At 44.9% G+C, this 26,631-nt stretch overlaps 2 protein-coding genes across 7 annotated transcripts; one reads left to right on the top strand and one right to left on the bottom strand.

The window, feature by feature from the left end:
* Positions 1 to 1,408: 1,408 nt before the first annotated feature.
* Positions 1,409 to 18,945, bottom strand: tnrc6ba (trinucleotide repeat containing adaptor 6Ba). Of its 5 annotated transcripts, XM_030399744.1 has the most exons (23): positions 18,814 to 18,922; positions 18,121 to 18,208; positions 17,003 to 17,092; positions 16,333 to 16,354; positions 15,478 to 15,915; positions 12,334 to 15,348; positions 11,347 to 11,511; positions 10,969 to 11,165; positions 10,123 to 10,197; positions 9,818 to 10,021; positions 9,487 to 9,606; positions 9,167 to 9,292; positions 8,286 to 8,456; positions 7,691 to 7,822; positions 7,385 to 7,589; positions 6,957 to 7,124; positions 6,627 to 6,773; positions 6,251 to 6,394; positions 5,814 to 5,906; positions 5,248 to 5,451; positions 4,845 to 4,912; positions 4,499 to 4,638; positions 1,409 to 3,936 (listed from the first exon to the last, which is right to left on the bottom strand). In XM_030399744.1, exons 3-23 carry the CDS (start codon positions 17,057 to 17,059, stop codon positions 3,369 to 3,371), a joined length of 6,459 nt encoding a protein of 2,152 aa, XP_030255604.1. In that variant the 5' UTR covers positions 17,060 to 17,092; positions 18,121 to 18,208; positions 18,814 to 18,922; the 3' UTR covers positions 1,409 to 3,368. The 5 variants fall into 5 exon arrangements, with proteins under 5 accessions (XP_030255604.1, XP_030255602.1, XP_030255603.1 ...); XM_030399742.1 differs by lacking the exon at positions 18,121 to 18,208 and having other exon boundaries at positions 18,814 to 18,945; XM_030399743.1 differs by lacking the exon at positions 18,121 to 18,208 and having other exon boundaries at positions 17,003 to 17,089; positions 18,814 to 18,937.
* Positions 18,817 to 25,292, top strand: LOC115570929 (probable endonuclease 4). Of its 2 annotated transcripts, none has more exons than XM_030399749.1 (8): positions 18,817 to 18,946; positions 19,363 to 19,526; positions 19,609 to 19,818; positions 19,985 to 20,167; positions 23,502 to 23,633; positions 24,303 to 24,407; positions 24,520 to 24,649; positions 25,014 to 25,292. In XM_030399749.1, exons 2-8 carry the CDS (start codon positions 19,364 to 19,366, stop codon positions 25,072 to 25,074), a joined length of 984 nt encoding a protein of 327 aa, XP_030255609.1. In that variant the 5' UTR covers positions 18,817 to 18,946; position 19,363; the 3' UTR covers positions 25,075 to 25,292. The 2 variants fall into 2 exon arrangements, with proteins under 2 accessions (XP_030255609.1, XP_030255607.1); XM_030399747.1 differs by lacking the exon at positions 18,817 to 18,946 and adding an exon at positions 19,094 to 19,253.
* Positions 25,293 to 26,631: the final 1,339 nt, after the last annotated feature.

The following is a 26,631-nucleotide window of genomic DNA, read 5'->3' as shown; positions in this document are numbered from 1 at the left end:
TCTCAAGTGGTGTTGCAGACTTTTCTATATTATTCAGAATGCTTCAGTGGCAAAGAAACTAACCTCATAACAAAAAATATTTATACGTTGTGTGTTGCTTGAGGCTGGAAGACTGAACATGAATGGTTTGATATATAATTTAAACCTCACCAGTGTCACAGCTTGGAATAAATCAGAACGGTAGGTGAACAATGTGTGGAAGCTTCTGGCTTTATCAAAGTCTCTTATGGCAACAATGGCGCCTCCAAGTGAAAACTTAAATTGCCCAATGACGCCACGTCTGTTGGACTACAAATGTATTGCTACTGTAAGTAAATTAAAACACACTCATATATTTTTTTGCCAACATACATTATTTTTTGCAATGCTACAGCAAACATGACATTTTGCCATAGCTATGAGATGTGAGGAGGCTAACGCAGGCTAAATGTTAGCGACAGTACAGGTTTCCTAGCTTAACTGCTAAAATATCATTGCATTGTTTAACAGGTTTTCATCCAGAATTCAGTCGATTTTCTTCAAGTACCTCACCATCTACAGTCGAAAGTTGGCTCTGTTGTCCGCACAGGTCGTGAAATCATTTATAAGATTGAAACTTCCCAGAAATAAACGAGAACAAGATGCTGCGCATGCGCTAGAGTAATTCACGATTATAAACAATTGGCCATGGTAATGACACTTGAAATGAAACAGTATAAATCACCACAAATCACAGGAAATAATATATTTTTGGTCTGTTTTCATATGGCTTTCCGTGTTGATAATTTAATTCTATGTATAAAAACTAAGTTAAAATTCAAAATGAATTCAAAAGAGAAAACCAAAAATATCCACAGAAATGTGTGTTCCACCTGCCTGCCTGGTTAAAGTTATAGGCTTTTATCAAAATTAATAATAATAATTTTAAAAACAACATCAAGCAGACATCAGTCCATGTTTATGATTTGGTCCTAGATCTGTAAATCAGAAGGAAACCTTTAACTTGAGAGGTTCCTTTCTGCGTTATAACTTCATTACTCATTTAAAATACAATATGTGAAAAAAACAAAACAAAAAAAAAACATTACAGTGAGGTGCGATGATGAGTTAGCAGCTGTTTCAGAATAAAAGCAGCATTTACTTTACAAGTTACTTTTCTACAAGTTACAGGGTATATTCTGAATCTATTCAGAAGCAAGAAAAACGCCACAGTAAACCAAGTCACTGCTCCATTCACTGTGTGTGGAACAATGCTAGACAGTCATATTGACTTCACAGTCCCATGGCACGGGGATGTGGATGTGAATTCATGAGATGGTTGGCATTTAACCTGAAACGGCAAAGAAAAATGTGCTATGAATACCTGACATCCTGTAGGTCAACTGGTAACGACTCGGCTGCACAAATCAAACACAAAATCACTGCAGACTTCAATTCAACCTTTATTATCTTGTTCTTTTCCGCTTTAAATTAATTTCCTCTCCTTTTTGTAACATCTGAAATAAACGAAAACATCCTGAACAGGAGTGATAATAAAGACTGACTTAATTTAAATTGATACATAACAAAAAAACAAACAGTAAAATATAACAGGTAATGTCTTTAACGTGTCTGTAAAACACTGTTCCAGCTCAGCTTGGTATGGTAGGATTTGGCATCTTAATAGAAATGCCTTCAGTTGGTTGCTTCGTCTTAAAAACAAAATATTCTCTTATTGCATTTGGCAGAAAAAAAAAAAAAAATACAAACAGGAACAAAATGCTGCTAAAAAACACAACTTAATAAACATATGCAATAGTGCCAATGTTTTTGAACTTTTTAGCTATCACAATATCCAGACAGTCGAGCACGCAAACGTGTACACATCCACACAAACACGCACACCCCTTTCTCTCAAATGCAAGCTGTCAGATTAACATCTTTTTCACTTCCCTGACTGGAGCAGATAAGTGTTCAAAAGCAAGCACACACACATACATACGCACGCAAACCCACATTTCTCATGAATCTCTCATGGACAAGAAAGAAAGAAACATTCAACATTGTAGCAATAACACAGACACTCCCGATATCATCATTATCTTCATCACATCCTCCTCCATTCGGTCATACTGTCATCACTCCTTTCATGCACACACAGGCAGGCAGGAGGGCACCTTGTACAGCGAGTAAATAAGTGATCATAGTCATCATTAACATCATGACAATATATAATAACCAACTTGATTTCTCGAGTAAGAAAAAATACAATAGCGAGGTCAGTGTTTGAAGGGCAAAAAAAAAAAAAAAAAAAAAGGACATCTCTGGATTTCCACAAAGTTTCACACATTTCTCTTTTCTTTTAAAACAGAAAGATAAATGATAAAACAACCAACGTACATCAACAAGGAGTTACAATTTTGCTTGTCAAATATAAGAGCAGTGTGTAACTGATGAGAGGGTGTGATGCTGCTGACATGGCGGGCGGGCGGCCGCTGGGTGTTAGCCAAGGCCACTGCTGTTGTAACATTTAATTGTCCTGTAAGGTCTGTGTAGTTGTGTTGTAGCTCTGTTTCAAAAAATGGAGGGATTTGTGGAGGATGTATCAACAACAAACCCAGAGGCATATAGTGCAAGTTTGGCTAATGTTGTTTTTGTTTGATTTTTTTTTTTTTTTTTTTTTGACCCTGGGTCCCATGTTGATGGTATATTTCCACCAAGGTAGAGGTGTCGGTACCTTCTAGAAACGTTTTCCTTTTCATGACCTCAAAGGTTGCTGATCGTCCGTTTGACTCAGTAGTGTGGCGCTGTCCCAATTTTTTTTTTTTCTTTTTTTTTTTTTTTACAAACTCCAGATCCTTCCCCACTCTCAAGCTTCCAAACATGAGAACTTAGAAGTACGCCAGCCAGGTCTATGAGGGCTCAGTCTGCAAGTCTGAATTTTGAGATTCGACCATTAAATAGTAATACAAAAGAAAAAAAGAAATTGTGGTACACTAAAAACAGCAATAGCTAAACTTGTTGACATGTACGACTCTGGCTGAGCCTGTCTACAGTGCATGCCTGAGTGATCGGGTCTCTGAATGCAGTTGGTGGGATTTGGAGTAAAAAGACAAAGAGCTATCCAGTTGAGTCCTACGAGTTTAATGGATTTCACCTTTTTCCCCCAGTTCAAGTTTTACTGTTGTCTTCATTTAAAGTTAAGCGGCTTAATTTGTATGTGTGAAAATAATGTGTGCATTTACTGCATGTAGCCTGTGTGTAGTATGAATGTGAAGTATCTGCATGTTGGGTGACCAGTGTAGCTTTAATTCATGTCATCTCTACATGTAAATAAATACAGAATGTGACATATGTATTATAACTTGGGTGTAAAATGTGTGTGTGCATGTGTGTGTGTCAGTCGGCCCTCAGATGGAGTCGGCTCCCCCGCCCAGCAGGTCCCCTGGCAGCAGTGAGGCGGGGCTGCCCATCTGGTGACGATCCTCAAGTGCCGGGGAACCCCAGAGGCTACTGCTAGGGTACCCCGCCCCACTCATCCCTCCCATTCCCCCCCAGAGACCCTGCCTTCCAGCCTCCACACCTCCAGACCCGCCCACCCCGGTCCCATTGCTGCTCCACTGGGCAAAGATGCCCAGCCCGGGCCCCTGGGTGACAGACTGGTCCGATGAGCTGCCTGTGCTGTCCAGACTCTGCCAACCTGAGCTGGAATGCCCGGCTCCTACGTTTCCTGCTCCTCCAGCGGTGGAACCTCCTTCCACTCCACCTCCCGTGCTGCTGCCTCCTGCTCCGCCTCTCTCGCAGCTACCTCCGTTAGCATTAGCCCCCACAGCAGAGGACGCTGTAGGCCCGGAGCCTGCAGAACCCGCTGTGGTTCCCCCGCTCCCTGCTCCTCCTGCCTGGGAATGTGCAATATAGCGAGCCACATCCTCCTCGCTCACAAACTCCGCCAAGATGGTGGTATTACCCAGAACACACCTGGTACAAACAAAAATTCTGTCACTCCCATATTTTTGAATTAAAATACTTTTATATAAAACATAATAGTCCCTCACTGGCCATCAAATGTGCTGATGATTTGAAACTTAAGCTACAGAACCTGCCTTCACAACCAGTGTGTAAAATAATCCACCTACCAGTCCTAAAGTTCAATAATTACCAGGTTACAACTTGTTTACTTGAGAAAAGCAACACTTTATGGATTTACTGAGGTTATGTCAGGGAGTATTTTTTGGCTGGGTGGGCTGTCACTTCCTAGAGTCTCTCCTGGTTGCTTAGTAACTGGTCACCAGCAGGAAATAGTATGGCGACTTGTCATCTATACACATTAGTTTTTGTATGGATTAAACAAATGAGATGTGTTTTAATTAGATAGCTTTAGAGGTGCTGATGAGCTGAGTTTCTTGCCTGTCAACTAAGCCAGGCTAGCAATCCCCCACCCATTTCTATCCTTTATGCTAAGCTCCTGGTTTCAGTTAAATACTCACTGTAGACATGTGAGTGATATAAAGATATTGCCAAACAACAGACTGTGTCTTACATGTGTAGTGCGCTTTGGGCTTTGGCTGCCTCCTGTTTGGAGCCGTAGCGAATCAGAGCGGTGCCCTGGGTCAGGCCAAGGTGAAAGGTCAGCAGAGGGCCGTGCTGCATGCAGATGGTCCTCAGAGTTGAACCATCGATCTGCAGAAATAGGCAAGATGGACGATGGTGGTATGACATTTAGAGCAGTGTTTCCATGTAGAATTACTTTGTTGTGCATGATTAAGTTTTTTGCATGCATGAAGTCAGATTGAAAAAAATATTGTGAGGCAGTACTAGAACCATTACAATTCTCGATATTTACAACCCCCCAAATAATAACACTATAAATAGTGTTTGTGTTTTACCTGTGGTGTGAGGTTACTGAGCACCAACCAGCAGCTTTCTCGAGAGCTGCCGTCACTCCAGGTCGAGCCTGTAGAGAGAGTAAACAGACGACAAAAAAAAATCTGAGTGGGAGTTTTCCACATTCCCTGTAAACACAATCCCACTCTGGTTTTACCCCTGGCCTCTCAAATGTACTAAATGATGAATAACTTCCACCGAGGGTTGGCTGCTCTTCAAGATCAAATATAAATGGACTCTTAAGTTCAAAAGAGAACTCTGTTGTATCCTAGCAAATCAGAGCCAGTTGTTTTATCTCCTTGGTACATTTAAATCAGCTGAATTTTTCAACAAGTCCTGTGCCTGAGTGAGCCAAAGGGACATCCATGTAACCCAAACAACATGAAAAATGCACTGGGGCATTACCAGTGGTGCTCGAGCCACCACCCCAGCCCCGGCCGGCCAATCGAGGTGCTCCTCCAGACCAAGGCGAAGGTGATGGCTGCTTTTGACTCGCTAGTCCTGGAGGTGGGCGGGACAGCTGTGACTGGCTGCTGCCACGGCTGGCTTTCCAGGATTTGTGTCCGATGGGCTCTGGGGGCCAGCTGGTCTTGTAGTCTGTGTACTTTGCTGGAGAGCAACAGAAAAGTAGATGAGGGTCTCTGGTAGGATTTTTTACTACTTTTTCTTAAAATCTCAACTTCCTAAAGCCCTTCGTGACACGTCTCCCAATTTCAGTCCAAAATCCATAAATATTCAGTTTACAACGTAAGCAAAAGAATAATAGCCTCCCTATGGAGAAGTTGGAACTAGACAATGTTTACCACTTCTGTTTGTAAAATGACTTCAATTTTGTAAAATCAAACTGTCAAGTTGCCGATTATTTCTCATCAAGTAATCAATAAAATCAATTCAATGTCTTGGCCCTAATTAAAAAAAGAAAGACAAAGCATCACACAAGCTAACGCCATGTTGAGTGTGTATGTGGTTACCTGAGTTGTGTGCGTTGTTCAGGGGACTGTCTGAGGCACTGTAGGGCCAGGCACCAGGTGAAGGCAGCAAGGTGTTGAGGGGAGGGGTGGAATCTGCAAACAAAGGCAGCAACTGAGTTAGACATTTTTTCCATTCATAAAATACAAATGATTGTTCCAACAGACACATATCTATGGAGAGGTAATATATCTCTCAAAAACTACACAATAGCAAAGCTTGGCAATGTTTTTTTAAATTAATTAACTTATTCCTTTTACAAAAGGGAGCACAGGCAAAATTCTGGAAAAAAACAAACACAAAAAACATCAGTTCAAAACCCAAAGAGACTTAGAAAACATGTTCTCGTATGCTACATGTCAAGAAATGCCATTAAATAACTTATTGCTGTGTCATCACACACTTTATGGTAGGGAGAATTCGGCAATTAAATGCTCACCAGTATTATCTTGTAACAATTGGTGCTCAGTATCATTGAGGTTGGGGGACACTGCGTTTCCCATCATGCTCCCTGGGGTCATGTAGGGGTCAGATTCAGGGTCGACACGGTCGATTCCCTTCCAGGGCACACCAGGCTGGAACTCTGAAGAGGAAACACAAGGTTTGTCTGTTGGAGCCAGTTTTATGAGACAGAGTTCTAAGCTAGATGGACCGAACCTCAATTACCACAAGTAAGAGCAACTTCAAGGAGTTATAGAGAATTACAGTCATGCTCCTCGGTACGAAAATATTTTTCTTCTGTTTTTAATCTTATTCTAAACCTTGTCGGATCCTCTAGCTCTGGTTATCACTTTTAACTATAACTTGTCACCAACCAGGGGGCCAGCTGGGCGTGGTGGGAGGCTTGGAAACCATCTTGTTGCCAGGGGTGCGATGCCAGTTATCACCCAGCCCGTCTCCAACCATCATGTCGTACTGAGAGTAGGGCGAGACTCCTGGCATCTTCATGGGGGTGACAGGACCTGGAATGTTGAAGGGTGATGATAATGTATGTTACAGCACTGAACACCAGATGGATTCTCTGATTACCTAAATATGCAACTTCACATCTAATCCCATTAACACTGTCTGCCTCACCAACCTCCCCTTCCACATCTCGTAAAATACAACATTTGTATGAATGGAAACAAATTCAATAACCTCACCATTTTTGTGGAATGCGTTCTCAGGTGAGGAAGTGTCTGGAGAAGAGTGTCCCTCCATCATCCATTTGAAGCGGGACTGCTGACCCCCGAGGTCCTTCATGCTCCCAGGGCCCCCCACCACAGAGCCGCCCAGGTCCAGACCAGGGAGGTTCACCCCAGAACTAAACCCTGCTCACAGGCAGAGATGCAGAGAGCAGAGGGAAACATTAAGTTAAATGAAACCCCTGGTGCAACAGAAACATAACATGGCAACCTACTCTTAATTCAATAGCAGAAAATCAAAGACATTTACAGACCAAAAATTATTATGGCTAAATACAGGATCACTGGGAAATGTAGTGCATGTCTATAACATTAAGTTAGCTTATGCTCTAAAAGCATCATCTTTTAAATTTTTTACAAAAGATGATCTATTAGCGATCACTCACCGGAGTATGGCCCGAGAGTTTTCTGGTGAAGGTCAGCCACAGATCCCGCCAGACCTGGATGGGGCAGGGGATCAGCCCCGGGCAGTTTGGGACCCCCTCCGCCAACTCCAACATGGTGGGAGGGGGAGAGTTTGGAGCTGCCACCTAAACCCCCGACCTGCTGCTGCTGCCTCTGCTGCTGGAGCACTGCCATGATCCTCGCCAGCTTAGGAGACATGACAAAACAAGAGTTAGCAAGTGGAAGGCGGAAGTCAAGAAACTACAAAAGGAGTGAGAGATTGATGTTTAAGTTAAGTTCATGTGTACCTGTTGAGGGTCAGCCTGCTGTCGCACGTTTGGTGTGAACTTCCTCTGGTTTTGCAGTAGTTGCTGCTGCTGTTGCTGCTGCTGCTGCTGTTGTGGCTGCTGCTGCTGCTGCTGGAGGAGGAGCTGACAAGCCTGAACAAACACAGATAGAAATAGAAGCAGAAAAAGAAACAAAGGAGCAGTGAGATGACAACAGTGGAAAAAAATGCACCCTGCACAGTAATTTTTAAAATACACGTCACTAAATTTTGTACAACGTTTTGATGGTGACATGGTTCCTTCACAGCTTCAATTTCCAAATTTTTTTTTTTTTTCCCCCACCCAATTGCATTATTTGATTTTAAGGAATCTTAACCATGTCACTCTATATAAGATTATTCAACATCAGAAAATGTGAGATGCAGATGGCTAATTAGCTCAATTTATTGAAATGTACTGTGTGTTTGTACACAATGATACTCTTGATAAAAACTTTTATTTCCAAAATTATTCCCAACACTGTTCAGGAATGATAAATTGTCACATCATGTGTCCAGAAGACCTGTGATGTAACCCTGCAGTGGCTCTCAGAAATTAATATAATGCTGCTTCTCACCAGCTGAAACTGGATGTGAGGTGGATAGATGCTGCTGAGCATGGCAATATGCTGGGGGGACAGCTGTGGAGGGAACACACCTCCCCCCAATCCTGCCACTCCTCCCACGCCGCCTACACCCCCCACGCTCCCGCTGGGAGGGGGCATCTGCTTTAGCACGGAGCCTGGCACCTGGAGACAGACAACAGGAAGGCACACCTGTTACCACAGAAACGTTTTGGTGCTGTAACCACTAGCAACCACATTAGCTTACTGCTTCTTCCCAATTATCATTGATTCTCTTTCATGTTCTCATTTACTGGTGTTAACAAGTGAAGTGAAGTGAAGTGAAGTGAATATAATTCATTCAATTCCTGGAAAGGACATGCTTTCACTTTGTTTTCTTTAGAAGTAAGCAGGGAAACATAGCCAATGTTGTCTGGAAGAGTGATTATTCACACTAGGGACTGACCGACTGACCAATATACACCATGCATACAAACAGCAGGCCATGTTGTGTGAGCTCACAAAGAATGAATCAGACAATTATACACTATGCAAGAATGTTCATGGCACAAATACAAGTCTGTGAAGTACGCAATCGACTAAACTGTGGATATACCAGCCGACATAACACAAGCTAATCGTAACAGGAAGATCCACTGATATTTCGTTTTTTGCAAGAATGTTGAATTGGCATGGCAATATGTTAACAAATTTCCAAGCTGAAGTAATTCTGTTTTTAATTGGTTACTCAGCAGCAAAATAAACAGCAAAGATGACTCACCCCACAACCCACACTGTTTTACACAGTCAACCCACACACTTCCTGTTTCACTGTTAGATGTCAAATACAGCTGTAAAGAATACTGATAGCAGAAAACACGCAAAAGTATAAGTACCTGAGGTGACAGGAACTGATGAGGCACTTGCGCTCTTATCCCTGGGGACTGGTTTATGGGTGGGACACTTGGCTGGTGTCTTGACTGAGCCATCCCTCCACCACTGCCAAAGATACTGTGACTGCCCTGTGATTGAAGATGAATATGAAACCTCAGAGGGGCTATAACAGTAGAGGCGTATTAATGAAAAACATGCAGATAAGGCAAAACAGACAAGACACATTTCGGGGGTATAATTGTAATAATCTCTGGAAAACAGAAAACTACAAGAACCTAATGCAAGGTTGGCTGGACAGAAACAAGAGGAGCAGTTATCTTACTTGTCTAAAAGGGATAGTGTGGTTGAAGAGGGAATGGGGCTTGTAGACAGTGGGTGGTGAGTACAGAGAGCAAGGACCCTCCTCCCCAAGGCACCAATCCTGATTGGTCAAAGGCAAGGTCTGTCACAGTGACAGCCAATAGAAGACCAATTTCAGTGGTGTTGAAGCGGGGAGGGAGGGGGAGATAGGGAGGAATGGGGTACACCAGGAGGACAAGGTAGAACCACAAGAGGAAATAGAGAACAGTGAGAAAGGACAAAATGTTATCCAGACGTGAGAAAGACATAAGACATAAGACACAAAGACTGCTGACTGGGCAGAGAAGCATTACCTTATCATAGTAGGACCCAGCATCCCCAGGTGCTGCCTCTTTGGAAACAGGTGGACGATAAGGCATCCCCCCTCCGACTCTTCCTCCCTTCCTCATATCTCCATTGTAATCGTTAATCCCCATGCCTCTTTTCTCTACATCCATCTTCTTCTCCTGGAGAGAGCCTGGAGCCAGGTCAATGTTTGGGCCACTGGGATCATCATTCTGTCCAGCAGAAAAAGCCACCATCATTGACATCATCATCGCATCATGCTGTAGGAAATATCCATCATGCTATTCACCTGTAAGTGCATTTTATGCCTTACCAGTAACCCCATATTAGAGAACTGTCTGTTAATGGGGCTCATCCAAGAGTCTCCTCCACCAGCCTTTAGTGGACCCTGAAAGACATTTACAAAAGTAAGCAGAGGCTCATGAGACTTCCATGAGATCATAAAGGGGCCAAGTAGCAGTATAAAATTCACCCATGACATACATCGAATATACTACAAAAAACAATCTATCCCTTTAAGAATGATTTACTCACATGGATGCTGCTCAGCTTTGTTTTCAAATAAATGTAATCTTTTATTTCATTTTCCTTTATTTTAGATATAATAAGAACGTTCAGAGCAGACTCCATCTGCTGAGGAAGCTCAGGTCCTTTGGAATGCAGGGGGCACTCCTGACAATTTTCTATGACTCTGTGGTGGATTAGGCCATTTTCTATAGGGTAGTCTGCTGGAGCAGCAGCAACTTGGCAGCAGGTAGGATAGGACTTCACAACATTATTGAGAAGGCCAGCTCCATCCTGGGATGCTCTCATGACCCACTACAGGTGATGGGAGAAAGTTGGATGATGGATAAGTCCCACCCCCTACAGTTCACTATCACAGAACTGGGCAGCTTCTTCAGTGATAGACTGATACACCCCAAGTGTGTGAAGGAGAGGTATCACAGGCCCTCCCTTCCTGCTGCTGTCAGACTCTACAATCAGCAAGTGCGGTCTACTGGGAGTAAGCAAGTCTTTTTCTATTTCTTACTGTTTATTTTTACTATTATTATTGTTTATAGTAACATTACTGTCCTTTGGCTGCTGTGACAGTGAAATTTCCGTGTTTGCAGGACAAACAAAGGAATTCTTATTCTGATTTCCCCCACCAGAAACCCACCTTGTTGCTGGGCTTCTTCCCAGCGTGGCTCTGTCCCCAGCCCCCGTTGCTTCCCTGTCCCCAAGACGAGCCACTTCCCTGGGAGCCGGTGCTGTTCCACATGCCACCTCCCTCCTCCTCCTCCTCCCAGCTTGAGTGGCGCGAGGCAGCCACAGAGCTTTCTTTGTCCCCCCAGCCATCTTGCATAGACTTTGAACCTGCAGGAGAAGAGAACACATCTGAAATTGATAGCCTATATTTCTAGGTTTTCTCTTTGTGGACAATTAAGCATCCCAGCGTCCAAAATGCCATTTTGGAAAATCCAATTGTGAAAATCTGCCACGGATAACAGCTGTGATTCAATCCACATGTGCTTTAGTTTTTATTTGATTTTCTAACCAGATTTGATGGGGTTGGGTGAAGCATTTCCCCAGCCTGTTGTCTTCCCTCCCACATCATCTGGGTCTCCCCAGCCAGTAGGGGTTTCAGTAGGCTTTCCCCAAGCTGCCGTGCCATTGTCTACTGTAGGACTAGTTGGAGAAGTACCACCCCAACCTGACGGACCTGCAGACACACATGCACAACAAGGGTCAAGATGGAGCAACCTGGTAGAAGGACACAAACATTTCCCTCAGTGCAAGTACAACTCCTAGACTCTGCACATGAGGACTGGATTGTCACTAAGTTTTGTTCATGTAGTTTGAACATTGTGCATGTTTACATGGGTTTGCAATGACACAGCGTTTTAAAAGTGCTTGGGTAAGGGCAGCTCTCTTCCTCCCATAAACTTTGAACGTTTTTGGCTTGATATGGTCTGGCACATTGATCTAAAATCAAAGCATGCTCTCTGCTGCCACAGTACTACCCAGAGATTATTCAGTGAAAGAAAATGTGCTTTCCCCTCAGCTGTGCTCAGTTGGAGCACCAACTGAAGCTGCAGTACCCTGCCTGACTACTGTTAATGTGGTTTTGAAATGAAAATGCAGAGATAGCAAGCAGGTGGCTGGCTGAAAAACCAACTTCATCACTCATGACTCAATTGTCACTTTGACACACTACACTTCCACACAAACCTATAAAATGTGTCCAATCCTGTAAAGGCAGAAGTTTCATCATTGCATGTATGAGGTGTTAACATCTCTGTAATTTTCATGGCAACAGTCGATACAGAACAATTGTCCCATCTTGCACTGTTGAACTGCCACAGCTGATTCACACATTACCTTTGAACAGCAGTGAAAAACTGTGGTTACAGTGAGCCTCAAAAGGTAAGCCTGCATGTAATCTTTATGGTAACTTCACAGTCAGTGAGTCAAGTTCACAGTTTATGGTGTCTTACCCAACTTCACAATGAGTGAGTCAAGTTCACAGTTTATGGTGTCTTACCGATAGCTGAAGGCTTTCCAGGTCCATGTCCAGGGTTGAAGTCTCTGTTACCTCCAAGCCCTTGAGCCTGCCTGCTAGGCTGCTGCTGTACTGGAGGTCCTTGCTGCTGCTGCTGCTGCTGCTGCTGCTGTTGCTGCTGCTGCTGCTGCTGCTGTTGTTGCTGCTGCTGCTGCTGCTGCGGCTGAGCCTGAGCCTGAGCCTGGCCGTGTGCCTGCTGGCCAGCAGGTGCGCTGTTCTTATCCCACAGGTTGACCGGCTTGTAGTTGTAATTGGTTGGGTCCCCCCATGCTGATGTTCCATCGTCTATCTCGTTCTTCCTGCTTATAGACTGCGGTGAGGGTTCCTCCCAACCGCTTGGTTCAGATCCACTTCCACCTCCTCCAGAGCCACCAGGGATGGGCCCTGAGGTCCAGCCAGAGCTTTGGTTCTGATTCTGGGCTTGAGAGATGGGTTTCCTCCCCCCGCCTCCTTGCATAGCCCCTTGGTCCAACGCTTGCTGTCGCTGTGGATGCTGATTGCGGGGCTGTGATTGTTGCTGTTGCAGTTGTGCCTGCGGGCCTGTGACGGAACCCGACTGGCTGTTTGGCATCTGGTGCATTTTGTTTCCTCCACTCCAACTTTGATGGGGTTTGGACCCCATGGCCCCAACAACACCTACCCCCCCTCCTCCACTCCCTCCTCCCCCTGCTCCCCAGGTTCTACGGGGAGCACCTTCATCCCAGCTCCCCCAACCGCCCGCACCTGAATCCCCCCCTGAGTTTCCTCCAATATTCCTCTCGTCCTCCCATCCTCCTCCTCCTCCACTGTTTGATTTAGACTGTTGCTCTCCCCAGTCCCTACCTGCACCAGTCTTCTGTCCTGATCCCCATCCACTTCCTCCTCCATTCCCTCCCAATTCTTTCCATCCCCCTGTCCCTTTCTGCTCCTGACTTCCTCCCCAGCCTCCACTCACTGGGTCACCCTGTTGCCTAAGATTACCCCATCCTCCTCCACTACTGTCTCTCCATTCTTCTTTGCCCCAACCAGTTGCCTCCTGGCCATCCCCAGCCCCCACTCCTCCTCCACCCCAGCCTGTAGCCTTCCCCTGCTGGCTATGTCCTGGTATTACCCCTGACCCCATACCGGGTCCTGTTGTGGTCACTGGCCCAGATTGCAAGACGCCAAGATTTCTCATGTTGGGGCCTGAACTTGGTGGGGCTCTCCCTGACAGAGAGGCCCCACTACTGCTACTGTTGCTGCTGCTCTCCCAGCCCTCTCCGGAGGACCCAGCAGACGGAGCCAGAGAAGGATTGACCCCAGGACCCATAGAATCAGTAATTTGGGTCCTAGGTCCACCAGAATACTGAGAAGAACCACCTAGAGAAGATGGGTGTTTTGATATAGCTGATGATGATCCTCCTTTATTTTGTCCTTTATGTTCTTCAAAGTCCCAGGCCGTGTTTTGTCGGATCTGTGTTTGTCCCCAGCCTGTGTTGGACAGAACCCGAGGGTCCAGATCAGACCGGCTGAGCAGGTTCTGTAAGGCATCTTCAGCATTAGGTGCCGGGCGTCGAGAGCGACTTTGACTGCTGTTAGGCCCGCTCCCATTTCTCGAATTTCCACCACTGGATGAAGATCCTCCCTGTGCTCCCTGTCCTTCTCCTCCCCCACCCCATTCCCCTGTTTCGCCCTCTCCCTTCTGATTGTCCCAAGCTCTGGCCATAGTGGTGGCTGTGGAGGAAGAGGAGGAGGTGGCAGGGGGATTACCAGCTGTGCTGCCCCCACTACTGCTGCTGTTACTACTGCAGGGTCCTCCCATTCCTTCACCTCCTGGATTAGCTCCTCCAATACCAGTGGAGCTTCCACCCCAATCTCCACCAGAAACTCCTCTCTCCGCTCCTACTCCTGATGACCCCCACCCTCCCTGAGATACTCCGGAGGTTTGACTACTGTTTCCCCCAGTTCCAGCACCGCCCCAAGCAGTAACCCCACTAGTTGAGCTCGAATACCCCCAGCCCGAGGTCCCATTATCTCCTTCAGCAGCCCCGAATCCACCTGTGCCACCTCCTCCACCCTCCCAACCATCAGTCCTTGAGGCACCCGTTTTGGAGTTTGCTGCAGGGTAAGAAGGCTGGCCTCTCCATGAGGAGGCAAGGCTGTGGTCTCCCACACTCATCTCGCCTCCTCCCACACCACGGTCCATTCCTGCCCCCATCCCTTCCCCCCCTGCGATTTTTGGTCCCGCTGATTCGCTGTCCCACTTGCCCCCTCCTCCCATCTCTCTGTCTCTGGATTGCATTTGGTGAAGTTGGCGCTGATGGGTGCTTGATTGATTCACAGATAAAGGTGGGTGACCCCCCAGCACCCCGACTGCCCCACCTCCCAGGCCCAAGCCCAGGGAGGCAGAGTTGTTGGCAGACAAAGACCCTCCAGGGCCCTGGTGATGGAAGGAAGACGGCCCTCCTTCCCCTGCAGCAGCGGGCCCATCCTGCTGCACCAGGGCAGGCCAGGCCGAAGGGTTGGCATTTGGATTGAAATTGGCACCTGGAATCCCACTGCTGCCATCGACGGGGCCACTGGCATCATGGCTCCCTGGCACAGCGGAGGCTTTGGAAAGTGAGGAGGGTTGTAGCAGAGGCCCAGTTGCAGCTACTGCATTCCCTCCTCCAAGATGACCCTGGGAGGCAGCCATCCCCCATGCCACACCGTTGGACGACTGCATACATTCATTGGGCAAAGAGAACGTGGAAGTGGGTGAGGATTGGTTGCCAGAGGCACTGATGCTGTTCACAGGCATTCCGTTGTTGCTGCTTCCCCCTCCACCCCCAGTGAAAGACGCTCCACCACCATCACTGCCAGCGATGCTAGGCCACTCCTCCAGGTCGTTGCCATCGACAATCACCTTCTCCCTGCCCTGAGAGGAGGCCTGGCTGCCTGAGCTCGCCCCCCACATGGAATTTGCATAATTAGAAGTAGTAGTAGAAGCAGCAACTGATGATGAGGTGAGGGCCAATGAGGAGGCAGCTGCACCAGAATCTGAAAAAAATAAAATAAAATCCCACAAGAGAGAGTGACTTTAGGGCTCAAAATGAAGAGATGATCTAAATGATCTTTACATAGATTTGATCTATTCTTAATCTGACACACAGCATTGCTAACACTTACCTGAGACAGCAGCCATGTTTGCATTGGGGCCATCCCCTCCTCCTCCCCCTCCCAGCAGCATGGAGGACAGTGGCGGCTGACCCCTCTTCAGTAGCACTTTATGGTCCTGCTGGCAGCGGAATCGCGGCGGCACTTCTCTCGGCATGTAGCGTGGCTGCTGCTGAGGCGCCTGGGCTCCGCCTCCGCTACTTGTGCTGCCGTTTCCGGCAGCACTGGGGCCGCCAGCGGTGGAGGAAGAAATGGTGTTGGAGGTGGGCTGTCCGTTGGCCACCGCCAGGCGCTTGGCATTGTTGCCGCCCTGTGACGGGGTGGCAGCACTGCCAGGGCCCAAGGTGGCTGGGGATGGGGAGGCAGAAGGGGTGGGTCCAGGGCTAGGGGAGGCAGAGCTGCTCTGAGTGGCAGGAGACTGGGCAGATGCCGGCTTGGTCGAGTCTGGCACTGCAGGAGATTAAATTAAGCATTTTACATGCAACAAAGTACATCTTCTAGAGAATAGTGCAAAATTAAATTTCTGTTAATGTAAACACTAAGAAAACATTTCTGATATGATGTAGATAAGGGATCAGAATTCCCTGATACAAATGCTTTGGGTTTGTTATTGTTGCTCTTTGCCTTTCTTTCTTTTTCAAAACTACAACAAGTAGATAATAAACACAGACTTAAGTAAACTCAATATGAGAAGCCAAAGTGTTTTCTAGCATTAGGTTACTAGGGCAGAGGAATGGTGATGCTAGAAAAATAATATACCAAAAAACCCCACAAATAGCTTTAAGAAGACAGATGTAGTTTGGTAAACAGAGCAAACCCCTGATATCTATATCTTAACATATACACATACATCACAGTGCTGTTTACCTTTGTTTTTTTGTTCTGTGACCTAAAATGAACAGAGAAAAACGCTTTCATTATTAAATCATTCCTTAAAAACATCAGACATCAGCACAACAAGTGCCAAGTGCAAAGAAGTGAAGAAAGGATAGGGCAGGAGACGGCATTGGGTTAACAAAAATCACACTGTGATTGCGGTTAGTTTTTTTTTTGTTTTTTTTGGAAGTACCAGGGTAATAAATGCATCAGCCCCCCCAATTCAAGATCATGTAGTTGTTGAGACATGCATTGTAACAGTATTCTCCACTGACAGGCGTAATCCCAACACTATTGTTGACTGTCATGGTTTGGTCTTCTTTCCATTACTTCCATTTCACATTTTCAAAACAGTAAAAAACTAAGAAAGCTTCCGTGCAATTAAAATCTTTGAGATTGATCCCAATACAAATTAGTTTAATTAGAGAAAATTATGTAGGAGATTTGTTAAAGTTTTTAGTTATTCAAGAGCCTAGATCAAGTATTCCAACAAATACATAACCCCAAATAAGATAAATGGTATTCCTGACAAGAAACTCTAAGGCCAACAACACACACAAAAAAACTTATCACAAGGTTGATGAACATGGAGTTGCAGAATGTTTGTTTAATGTGTCCAACCCAGATGGAGAAGCTGGCAAGTGGTTGCGAACATGCTCACCTTCTGAGAGGCTTCCCTTTTCCTTTTGTCGTCTTTTTTCCTTTTCTTGTCTTCCATGAACTACTGCTCCTGTCCTGATACTCCTTTCTTCTAGAAAAAAAGGATCATATTTCAAGATGTGGTCACAGATTCAGCATTTTAATACAATTGAGTGTGTATTTGTATAGCCTGGGGGTATTACATGTGAAGTAAATCACAGCACAAAAAACACAGACAAAATAGTTCACGATGACTGCAGCAGAAATCAAAAGAAGAAAGACGCCATCACAGTTGCTATGTGTGGCCATGTGAGCCTCCATCCATGTATGCAAGCGACAATGGACTGCATGCCTGATTGGATGAATCAGCCATCAGGTGCTAGGGCTAAGAATACTGCTGGACATGTGGGCAACAAACACAGTAATTATCCCTATCATAAGCATGCAGAATACTGTAAGCTGATCACACTGGTAGGTTCCAGTTTACAAGGGGCTTGATTTAGTCTGCCAACTCATCTCGTCATCAGACTGACTGAATATGCATGTGGTCATGTCAGTGGCAAACTGATGCTCTGAGACCCAGGCCTGTGCATTAATTGTCCCTAAAATGGAGTATGACCAAATCTTCTGGATTAGACTCTTTGACAGTTTTAATACAAGAAACTCAAAACAAAAACACTAAATTATGCATTGTCATTGGGATCCACAATATAATAACACAAAGCAGGCTGACATGGGCAAATCCAACTGACATATTGACACTGTCACTGTGATGTGGCCAGGTAAGCTAATTGAAAACAGCAGTATATAAGAATATGCCAATATTCTAAAAACTTAACAAGATTTCTCATCTTATGTCTCCATTTCAACGTATTCAAGAAGAGAACTAGGGGTTTAAATATATAAACCTCAAGAACTATTACGATCCGACGGCTGATTTAGTCGGTTTCGTTTTTGCTTAAGTGCCACAGCACTTCCAAAAAGGCAAGATTCCTAGATTCAGAGACTACGAACTTGACATCCTTCCTGACCACAGGCCAGTGGATCAGAAAGCCAGACCCGATTATTATGCTATTATGAGTTGTCAGATGTGCTCTTTCAGATCACCAATATAAACTACACCAGCTAATGTTAACGTACCTGTGCCATCCTGTCAACGTCGTTACAAGCTCGTCCGCATTTAGCTGTTAGCTTAACGTTACAGCAAAAAGATCTGAGCTTACTTGTGCTAGAAATGGAAAAACCTTTTCAAAAATCAAAGAAACAGGCGACCAAAGTTGCTTAAACTCAACCGTGTATAAACGGGTAAGGTCTACTGGCCAAACACCTCCGATTCCATCTTGCAGTTCATATAGACGACAATTTTAGCTGCAGCTGCTGGTACAATATCTCGTCGATAAGTTAGCTAACATTAAGGAGTGGTTTCTGCCCATAACGTTACTTGAACAATACGCATAACGTTACACAGACTAGCACACACGTTAATATGTTAAGGTTAACGAGATAAGACAGCTGCCAACCATCGTAAATTAGGTAATCACTCTGTTCTGTGTACACAACAGTTTTTAACAGCAAATACACCGAGCCCCGAGCCACCTCAATCTCCTATAATGCTACACAAGTGCTAATGCTACCGAACGTTAGCTAACTAGGTAAGATAGGTTACCTACAGTCAGCAGCTACAAGTAGCCAGGCTAACGACGCTAGCTCGGCTGTCGAGCGAAATGGCAGGGTAACTCGTCCAAGATGTTGCAATCCATTTGCATGCATACCAATTATGAAACGCTGAAACGCTTAGAAATACTCGGCGTCCCTCCAGCTAGCGTTACTCACCTCAGGAATCACATATGAAGAAAAGCTAGCGTGCTAGCTAGCTTAGCTAAAGTGCTTCAGTGCGATTTTTTTTTTAGCTTTTTGAGGCATTCGTCGAGGCTACAAGAACAGCGACGCCTGAGCGGATAGTCAAGTAAGTGGCAGATGATGAAGATACACGCCTAACGAGCTACTGGTTCGTAAATAAGTACTAACGTTGTAATAGTGTAAACCCTAATGTGCAGAAGAATTTAAATTTCAAAGCGCTGTGGAGTCAGTCGGTTGACGGGCGGCCATTTTGCTGCTCAGCATGAAGCGTCTCCAATGGCCAGCCTGTGGCAGCTGCGTGGAAGCGCTGTGACTGGCTGGCTCCTGCCGAATGGGATGCATATAAAAAAACAAACGCATTTTGACCTTCATAAACTTTTGACAGGCCAACTTAGCACCGCCGTGTGTGTCTTGTATGTAACAGCCCTGCCGAACGCATATGTTATAGAAGTCACTGATCACAAACAGAAAAACGCACATTTGAAAATTCCTTGGTGTTACTCCTAACTTTCTCTCTGTTAGCATGGGTCCAAAAAAGAGAGCCGCGAGGAAGAGGAAAACCGAGGAGGCTTTGGAAGGAGAAAACGAGGGAGAGCCTGCGGAGAGGGAGGCTGAGCAGAGAGCAGACAGGAGGAGGAAGGAGCGTGGGAATAAGAAGTACATCGGAGCCCATGTTGGCATCCAGGGTAAGCTCCTTGTTAGACTCTCCTAAAGTGATTACATTAAACACTCGGTCAGTTTTTGTGTTGTGCCTTCATTTCCCTCCAGGTGGAATATGGAAAGCAGTGGATTCCTGCACAGAGATGGGTGGCAGCAGTTTCGCCCTGTTTCTGGGCTCCCAGCGGTCATGGAAGAGGCCTGCACTGGACCAGACAGCCGCAGCCAAGTTTAGGGAGCAGTGTTCCCTGCAGGGGTATGACCCGGCTCACATCCTGCCCCACGGGTCCTACCTGATGAACTGTGGATCCCCTAAAGAGGGTTTGTGGACACTGATCGACGTCTCCTGCAGATTCTGTCCTTGACTTTTCTCCCTCGTTCTCTCACACTCCTGCTCTTGTCTTGTGCCTGGTTTCTCTAATCTCTTCCAACTGCGTCTTGTCTTCTCTTCTCTTCCCTCCGGTTTGCGTGCCCATGTTGCACCCAGATGTGTTCGAGAAGAGCCAGGCCCTGCTGGTGGATGAGCTCAGCCGCTGCAGCCTCCTGGGCCTCAACCTCTACAACTTCCACCCCGGCTCGTCCCTGGGCTCCATCACCACGGAGCAGTGTGTGGACAAGATAGCAGGAGCCATTAACCACGCTCACCAGCAAACACCTGCTGTGGTTACAGGTACAAGGGGTGGACCAGTATGGTGCCATAGCCATGCAGTTAAATTCCTGCTGAAATCCTTCTTTCTGGGAATTGTTGAGACTGTCAAAGCTGTTGATGCAACTCAAGTTTTATTTTATTTGTATTTTTTTTGGCCTTTTTATGGCTTTATTGATAGATCAGCTGAAGATATGACAGGAAACAGGGGAGAGAGAGGGGTAGTGACACGCAGCAAAGGGACCCAGGCCGGGAGTTGAACCCGGGTCCGCTGCAGAGCCTCAGCACATGGGACGCGCGCGCTACCAACTGAGCTAAGCGGCGCCCCAACTCAGGTTTTATTGATATAGCGTAATTAAGCATCTTTCCAAATTAACTTGGTTCTGTGAGGACCACTGTATCTTCTTACTGATGCATTATTCTGATAATTTTAGACATTTTCTCGTAACTGTGTTACATGATGTTGCTGCATTTGTACCCTGCATCTGCAGTTTATTAAAGAACTCCTGAAAAGCATAATTTCAAAGGCAGCGGTTGAATTAGCAATCTTTGTCAAATATAAAGGAGATTTATACTTATCATCAGGTTAATAATGTTCTTTTGAGTTACAACTAGAATAGGTTTAAATGCTTAAAGAGCAACTAAACCCCCAAACCACTTTTTTCTGCTGAAAACCAATGTATTTGGGTATGAAGTAGTGTTGCTGAGTGATTCTGGTCCAACTCTTGACATTTTAGTCGAAGTATTTCAATTTGGCGTATTTTGTAGTAAAAATGCAAGTGTGACTGCCCTCTATGGGTTGAAACTCAGTTATTACAGTCGAATTTTCCTATTGGCTGATATGGAGGCAGATGACGTTTTGGAGGCAGCTTTCGTAACGGTCCACCACAGTTAACACCGCCCCCTCCTATAAAAACTAGCACCTGCCGATCTGGAATCTGTGGCGAGTAGGTTGGATTGAGAGAATTGCGAATAGAGAGGTATAGTGATTATTGAGTAGGTAGTTAGCATAGCATAGATTGTTTTTGGGAGATTTTAGTTATTACGTGTGTTAGTTTATAGTATTTAGTACTTATTTAGCAATTTTAGATTAGTTAGCTTGTTTAGTTTTTTGTATTCTAGTAGTTACTCGTTAGCTAGTTCGTTCATTTGTTAGGGTGTAGGTTAGCTTTAGCTTGTCTTAGTATTTGTGAGCCAGTGGCCACCATGGGTCGGCAGTGTAGTTTTCCCGGTTGCAAGAACGTCTCAGGGCTGCATCGGTTTCCCGCTGACCAGAAATTAGGCGGCAGTGGCTGCGCGCATCGCGCCTACCGTACCGTGATCTCCCGCCTAGAGCCGGAGTTTGCAATGGTCATTTTTCCCCCGGAGTGCTTCTCCAATCTGAAGTCGGTGAACATGGGTTCCAGTACCGTGCTCATGCTGAAAAGCAATGTGGTGCCGAACGCTGCTGTCCCGGTGCCGACAGCCGGACCGACATTACAGCAGCTGATGCTGCTGCCAGCAACTGTCCGACCAATAAAATTCACCATGGTATCTCCAAAAAACAGGGCTAATTTAACATTTGTTCTGCTACTATATTAACCACATCATTCAAATCTTGTTGGTTGGGGGCATCATATACCACTCAGAAATGTCCCCCATCCTCTCCTGCAACTCCATCTCCTCAGAGCCGCCTGCTGCCTGAGGCGCTAACGGTTCAAACTGGTACGGCTCTGGACCACCGTGATCACCACCGTGGTCCAGAGCTGTATCAGCCGTATCAGAGTCTACGGTTGGAGACTCTGGAGGCGACAAGTCCTCCACCTCAATGGACCTCTCTGTGGCGAAAGTGTCCGCGCTACTGTCAGAGTCACTCATGATCAGATTGCTAGCTAGCATAAATGTCGATGTTTTTATTTTTTCTGCGTGTGTGAGTTTGGTGACGGTTGGGGGGGGGGAGGAATCGGAGAGTACTCCTGGAGCCCCGCCCATAATCAAGGCATTTTTTGAATTTCCAGCTCAGAGCACGTCATCCAAAACTGAGGGGTTTAGTTGCTCTTTAAATGCTTAGAAAACCCATCAGTGTTCCCATACTATCCAGCACTATATTAACCCACTGACTGAAACTCTGTTTTAGCTCCTGTCTCTTTAAGATCCGCCTCCCAAATACAAACTCAGCTCTGATTTGTCAGCTCCCACACACCTGAGCATGCACCACTAACAACAACAGAGCAGCTGTGCTAAATTAATTTGTGGGTGCCAAACCAGCCGCTATGCACCCATTATGCAAATGCTTGACATGGTGACGTAGTGTGATGTCACAAAGTCACAGAATTAGAGGCATAACCACTGATAAGGCGTTTCAGGGGCAGTTTTTTGTGGGAGTTTTTCCGCCAAATTTGATCTTTTTTAACTTGCAAGATCTTTTACATGCATGAGTACATTTATCAAACACTGAAGGAAAAGAACAATGCAAAAGCACAATGTCTCCTTTAACCAAGGTTTTATAATCAATTGCAGAAAAACTGAATTTCCAAGATTATATTAAACTTAGAGGTCAAAATGAGGCCAGCTAGATACTGTTGCTAACAGTCCAAAATGATGTAATGTTGTAGCAAGGGGGAAAAGTGTGAACATCACAATGACATGCTTAACACAGGAAAACTCCTTTAGCAAAGAGGAACTGTGGAGGACCTCGCTCACAATGACTCACTCTTACGAAGCGTATTTCCCCTCAGCAATTACAGTGACTTTAATCCACACCCCTTGACTGCCTTGTCAAGCACAGAACATTATGTGCCTCATTGAAATAGTAACGTACTGCAAGACGATGCTTAATTGAATACTTGAGTGTCAGTGTAGTGAGAAACCACTTGCAGTCGCAACATAACCCGTTTCACACAAATTCAAATCAGTCGTCACGATAATCACAAATCCATTCATGCATTATTGATAAAACTGGGTTCTAATATATTTGTGACCCTGTCCACAAGGTTTGATATTCTACAATCATCAAAATAATTTTAAATTACATGTCGTCATCGCGTACAAAATCATTTGACCTCTGACTTTCGTGATAATACATAACTTTCAATTTGCAGAAGTGACTGCAGGCATTATACTGGTGTTGCATTACTTGTGATTCATGGCACAGACCACAGTACTTTTAACTCGCATACCCCAAATGCCGCCGATGTGACAAGAATGCACTACAGTGGAAAGGCTGCAAAAACACTGAAGAAGTTGCGAAAACCTGCCCTCAGGCTGTGCTTCAGGAATGAAGGGGGCAGCCAAGCCAATTCTGCATGTGTATCAGGTGTTGTAGCAGATGGGTTGAATGAGAGCGTCTTTTTCCTTTTTGCCCCCCCTGTGTGCTCAGTGCTGGAGAACATGAGCGGTCAGGGCAGTACATTGGGCGGTAAGTTCTCCGAGCTGAAGAGCATCATAGACAAAGTGAGAGACCAGACCAGAGTGGGCGTGTGTCTTGATACCTGCCACGCCTTTGCCGCAGGTGAGTGAAACCTTAGGCTGATCTTCTTGTATCAGATCAAGTCCCTATCAAGTGTCATTGGGCACCATTTCTTCCCCCTCCAGACATGTTTTAACATGTATATGAATTGCTCTATTTTAAGTAATTTGTGTCTAATAAGGAAATTATTTTGTTAAAATCTTTCAAACTCCTTCTCCTTCATTTAAGAATCCAGAATCAACAAGTCCAGTTTCCTCATCACATGTGTAGGAGCTGAATAGTGGACCAGGATTTGCATCCAAGCCATTTGTGGTGTCACAAATGATGCTCACAGACCCGCCTCTGAAACTCAAATTGTCAGTGAGCACAGTGGAAATTTCCACTTTGAGCGATAAGTGTGAAAACAACCTTCCTGTGTCAAATCTGCACAAACGGCATATTATTCTGCAAAGTAAAGCTCAAACATTCGACTATAAGGAAACACATTTTTGACTGGAGGTGGCTCTTAATGTCACGCAATCCAAATTCCGATTGCAACATGGGTAGTTAAGTTTAAAAACTTTTATTTCTGGGTCAGTGTTTGCTCAAATTTCATTATGTGAACCTAAAACCTGCGATGTGGAGGAGTGGCATATAAAGCCAGAAAATAATACAATTGCAATTAAGGTGGCAAGTGTTGTTTTCTTTGTGTTAAATTGTTGTTGTTCGCAGGCTACGACCTGGCTGCAGAGGGAGGAGTGAAGGCCATGCTGGACGAGTTTGATCAGGAAGTGGGGCTCCACTACCTTAGAGCCATCCATCTCAACGACTCCAAAGGTACAGCCAGGACTTTCACGCAAAACTATCACATTTATGAATTCAACTCTGCGGAGTAAACTTTAAACTGTCCTTTCTGTCTTTTTTTTTTTTTTTTTTTTTTTTTTTGCAGGTAAACTAGGCTGCAACCTCGATCGCCATGAAGACATCGGGAAGGGTCACATCGGAATCTCTGCTTTTCAGGACATTGTCAACGAGCCCAGACTGGACAACATCCCTCTGATACTGGAGACACCTGGACGGTGAGATAAGTGCAGAGGCAATGGGTCTGTCTTTGAACAATGGCTGGGTGTGGTCTTTTACATTAGAAATCTAAAAACAGCATATCTTTACGCTGACACTAAGTGGCTGTGGCTTAGGTGGAAGAGCGGGTCTTCCACTAAGTATCTTGGCTAGATACTGATCCCCATATTGCTCTCTATGGCTTTTATATCAGTGTGTGCGTGTGTGAATAGCTGAGCATAGAAATATCATACAGCGCTTTGGATGGGAAGCACTGTATTGCTCCTGGAAAAGTGTTCACTATCTTTTCTGTTTAAGAGGCACTATCTTTCAAAAGTTTTTTACTTTCAGATTTGACATGACTGTTATGTCTTTTCCCCACAGGCCAGGATTTGAGTATGCAGAGCAGATTGAACTTCTCTATTCCCTCTGCGAGAAGAAATAAAGAGCACTCTTACTGTTGTATTAGCACTGTTAAACCGAACCCTGAAAACCCACAGCTCACACATATGTTCAGAAAATTGTTTTGAAGTGTTTGTCAAGGACCAAAGTGGACGAGTGGTGGAGCCCGAATCTGTTCTGTTGTTAATCACTGTGCTGACAGTTTCAGTGGGTTTTGTCCCTGAATGAAAACAAATGAATAAATGTATTGTTAAGTTTTTATTTGACGTGTGAGGAGTGGTCTTGTTCACATTGAGCCATAAGGGGGCAGCAAGAACACACAAATACAGCACAAACCTCATTTCACACTGCTCAACACTTCAGTGTCAGGAAAAGATCAGAAAATGTAACATGAACACTTGCTATAGTGCATTAAAAATGCATTAAATACATGAGACCTGATATAGTTTTTAACCTTTTTTTTCTGTATTTGATCTGTTCACATGCTATTAAAACAAAAAAAGCATATTCTTAACCCTTATGCACATTAGTTGATGCATGTCTATATTAGAACGTAATGCAATTTATTTGACCTTTAGTCATGGTCTTTAATTGTAAAAGAATGAATTATATTTTTTCTGAATTAAATCAGTTTGCAATTGAAGTTTATGCATTCAAGGATTTTGGTGATGAAATGTTCCCACGCAGCACATTTACACAAAGATGCCAGACATGAAGGAAAAAGCAGCCGGTAGTATTCAGTGGACATGATATATCACTAATTAATCATAACAATAATACAACATCTGAAATAATACATTCCCTTAAGTCACCTTAAGGGCCAAGATAAAGGTAATCCTGCAATCAGGACAGATGCAGCACCCACCAAATGGTGCAGTCATCACCTCCAATTCAATTTACATCTAACTGACAGTTGTCACATACGGATTTTTAAGGACCCCCTACAACACAATCACACGGCACTCTCATCCACATTCCTTCTCTAAAATGGTCCAGCTGTTGAATACCAACGCACTGGTGCAGCTGTTGACTCCTGTGAGGACGGCAAATGATTGTCACACCTATTTAAGCACCCAATGGTGCAAATAAACATGCGCACACACACAGGAAAACATTCCCTCACTCACTTTTTACCTGCTCTAAAATGTACTTTTCTGAGGTCTATATTCTTTGTATGTGCTCTTAAACCTTACACCTATCACTTCTTTGTCTGAGATTATACCACCAGGCTCACAGGACTGTTTTGTTCCCTCTGTTATCCCGGCACTGGACACTCTGACCTTACACTTCTCACCATTGTTTACATGCAACATTAGTAATCTTGGAATTTAAGCTTTAATCTACTGCTGGATAACGGCATCAAATAAAGTGTAAAATAAGAGCAGGTCCAGACAGTATGTCTTTCAGTGTGGTGTTAACAGAGACAGGAAGTGGAGGTGCCTGGCCCAAGAATGTCTCTGCTCTCAGGTCCCACCCACAGGAAATGCCTGTCCAGGCTGTTTGAGTCTGCACTGATGGAAAAGAAGTCTCCTGTTAGTGGAGTTTGGCTTCTGACAGAGGAAAGGATGGATGGAGTTTGAGTAATGAGGAGGCTGGTCCT

Source organism: Sparus aurata, chromosome 20, assembly GCF_900880675.1.
Source record: "Sparus aurata chromosome 20, fSpaAur1.1, whole genome shotgun sequence".
NCBI classification, from domain to species: domain Eukaryota; kingdom Metazoa; phylum Chordata; class Actinopteri; order Spariformes; family Sparidae; genus Sparus; species Sparus aurata.
Note: the sequence above shows the minus strand (reverse complement) of the source record. Positions and strands in the feature narration are given on the sequence as shown.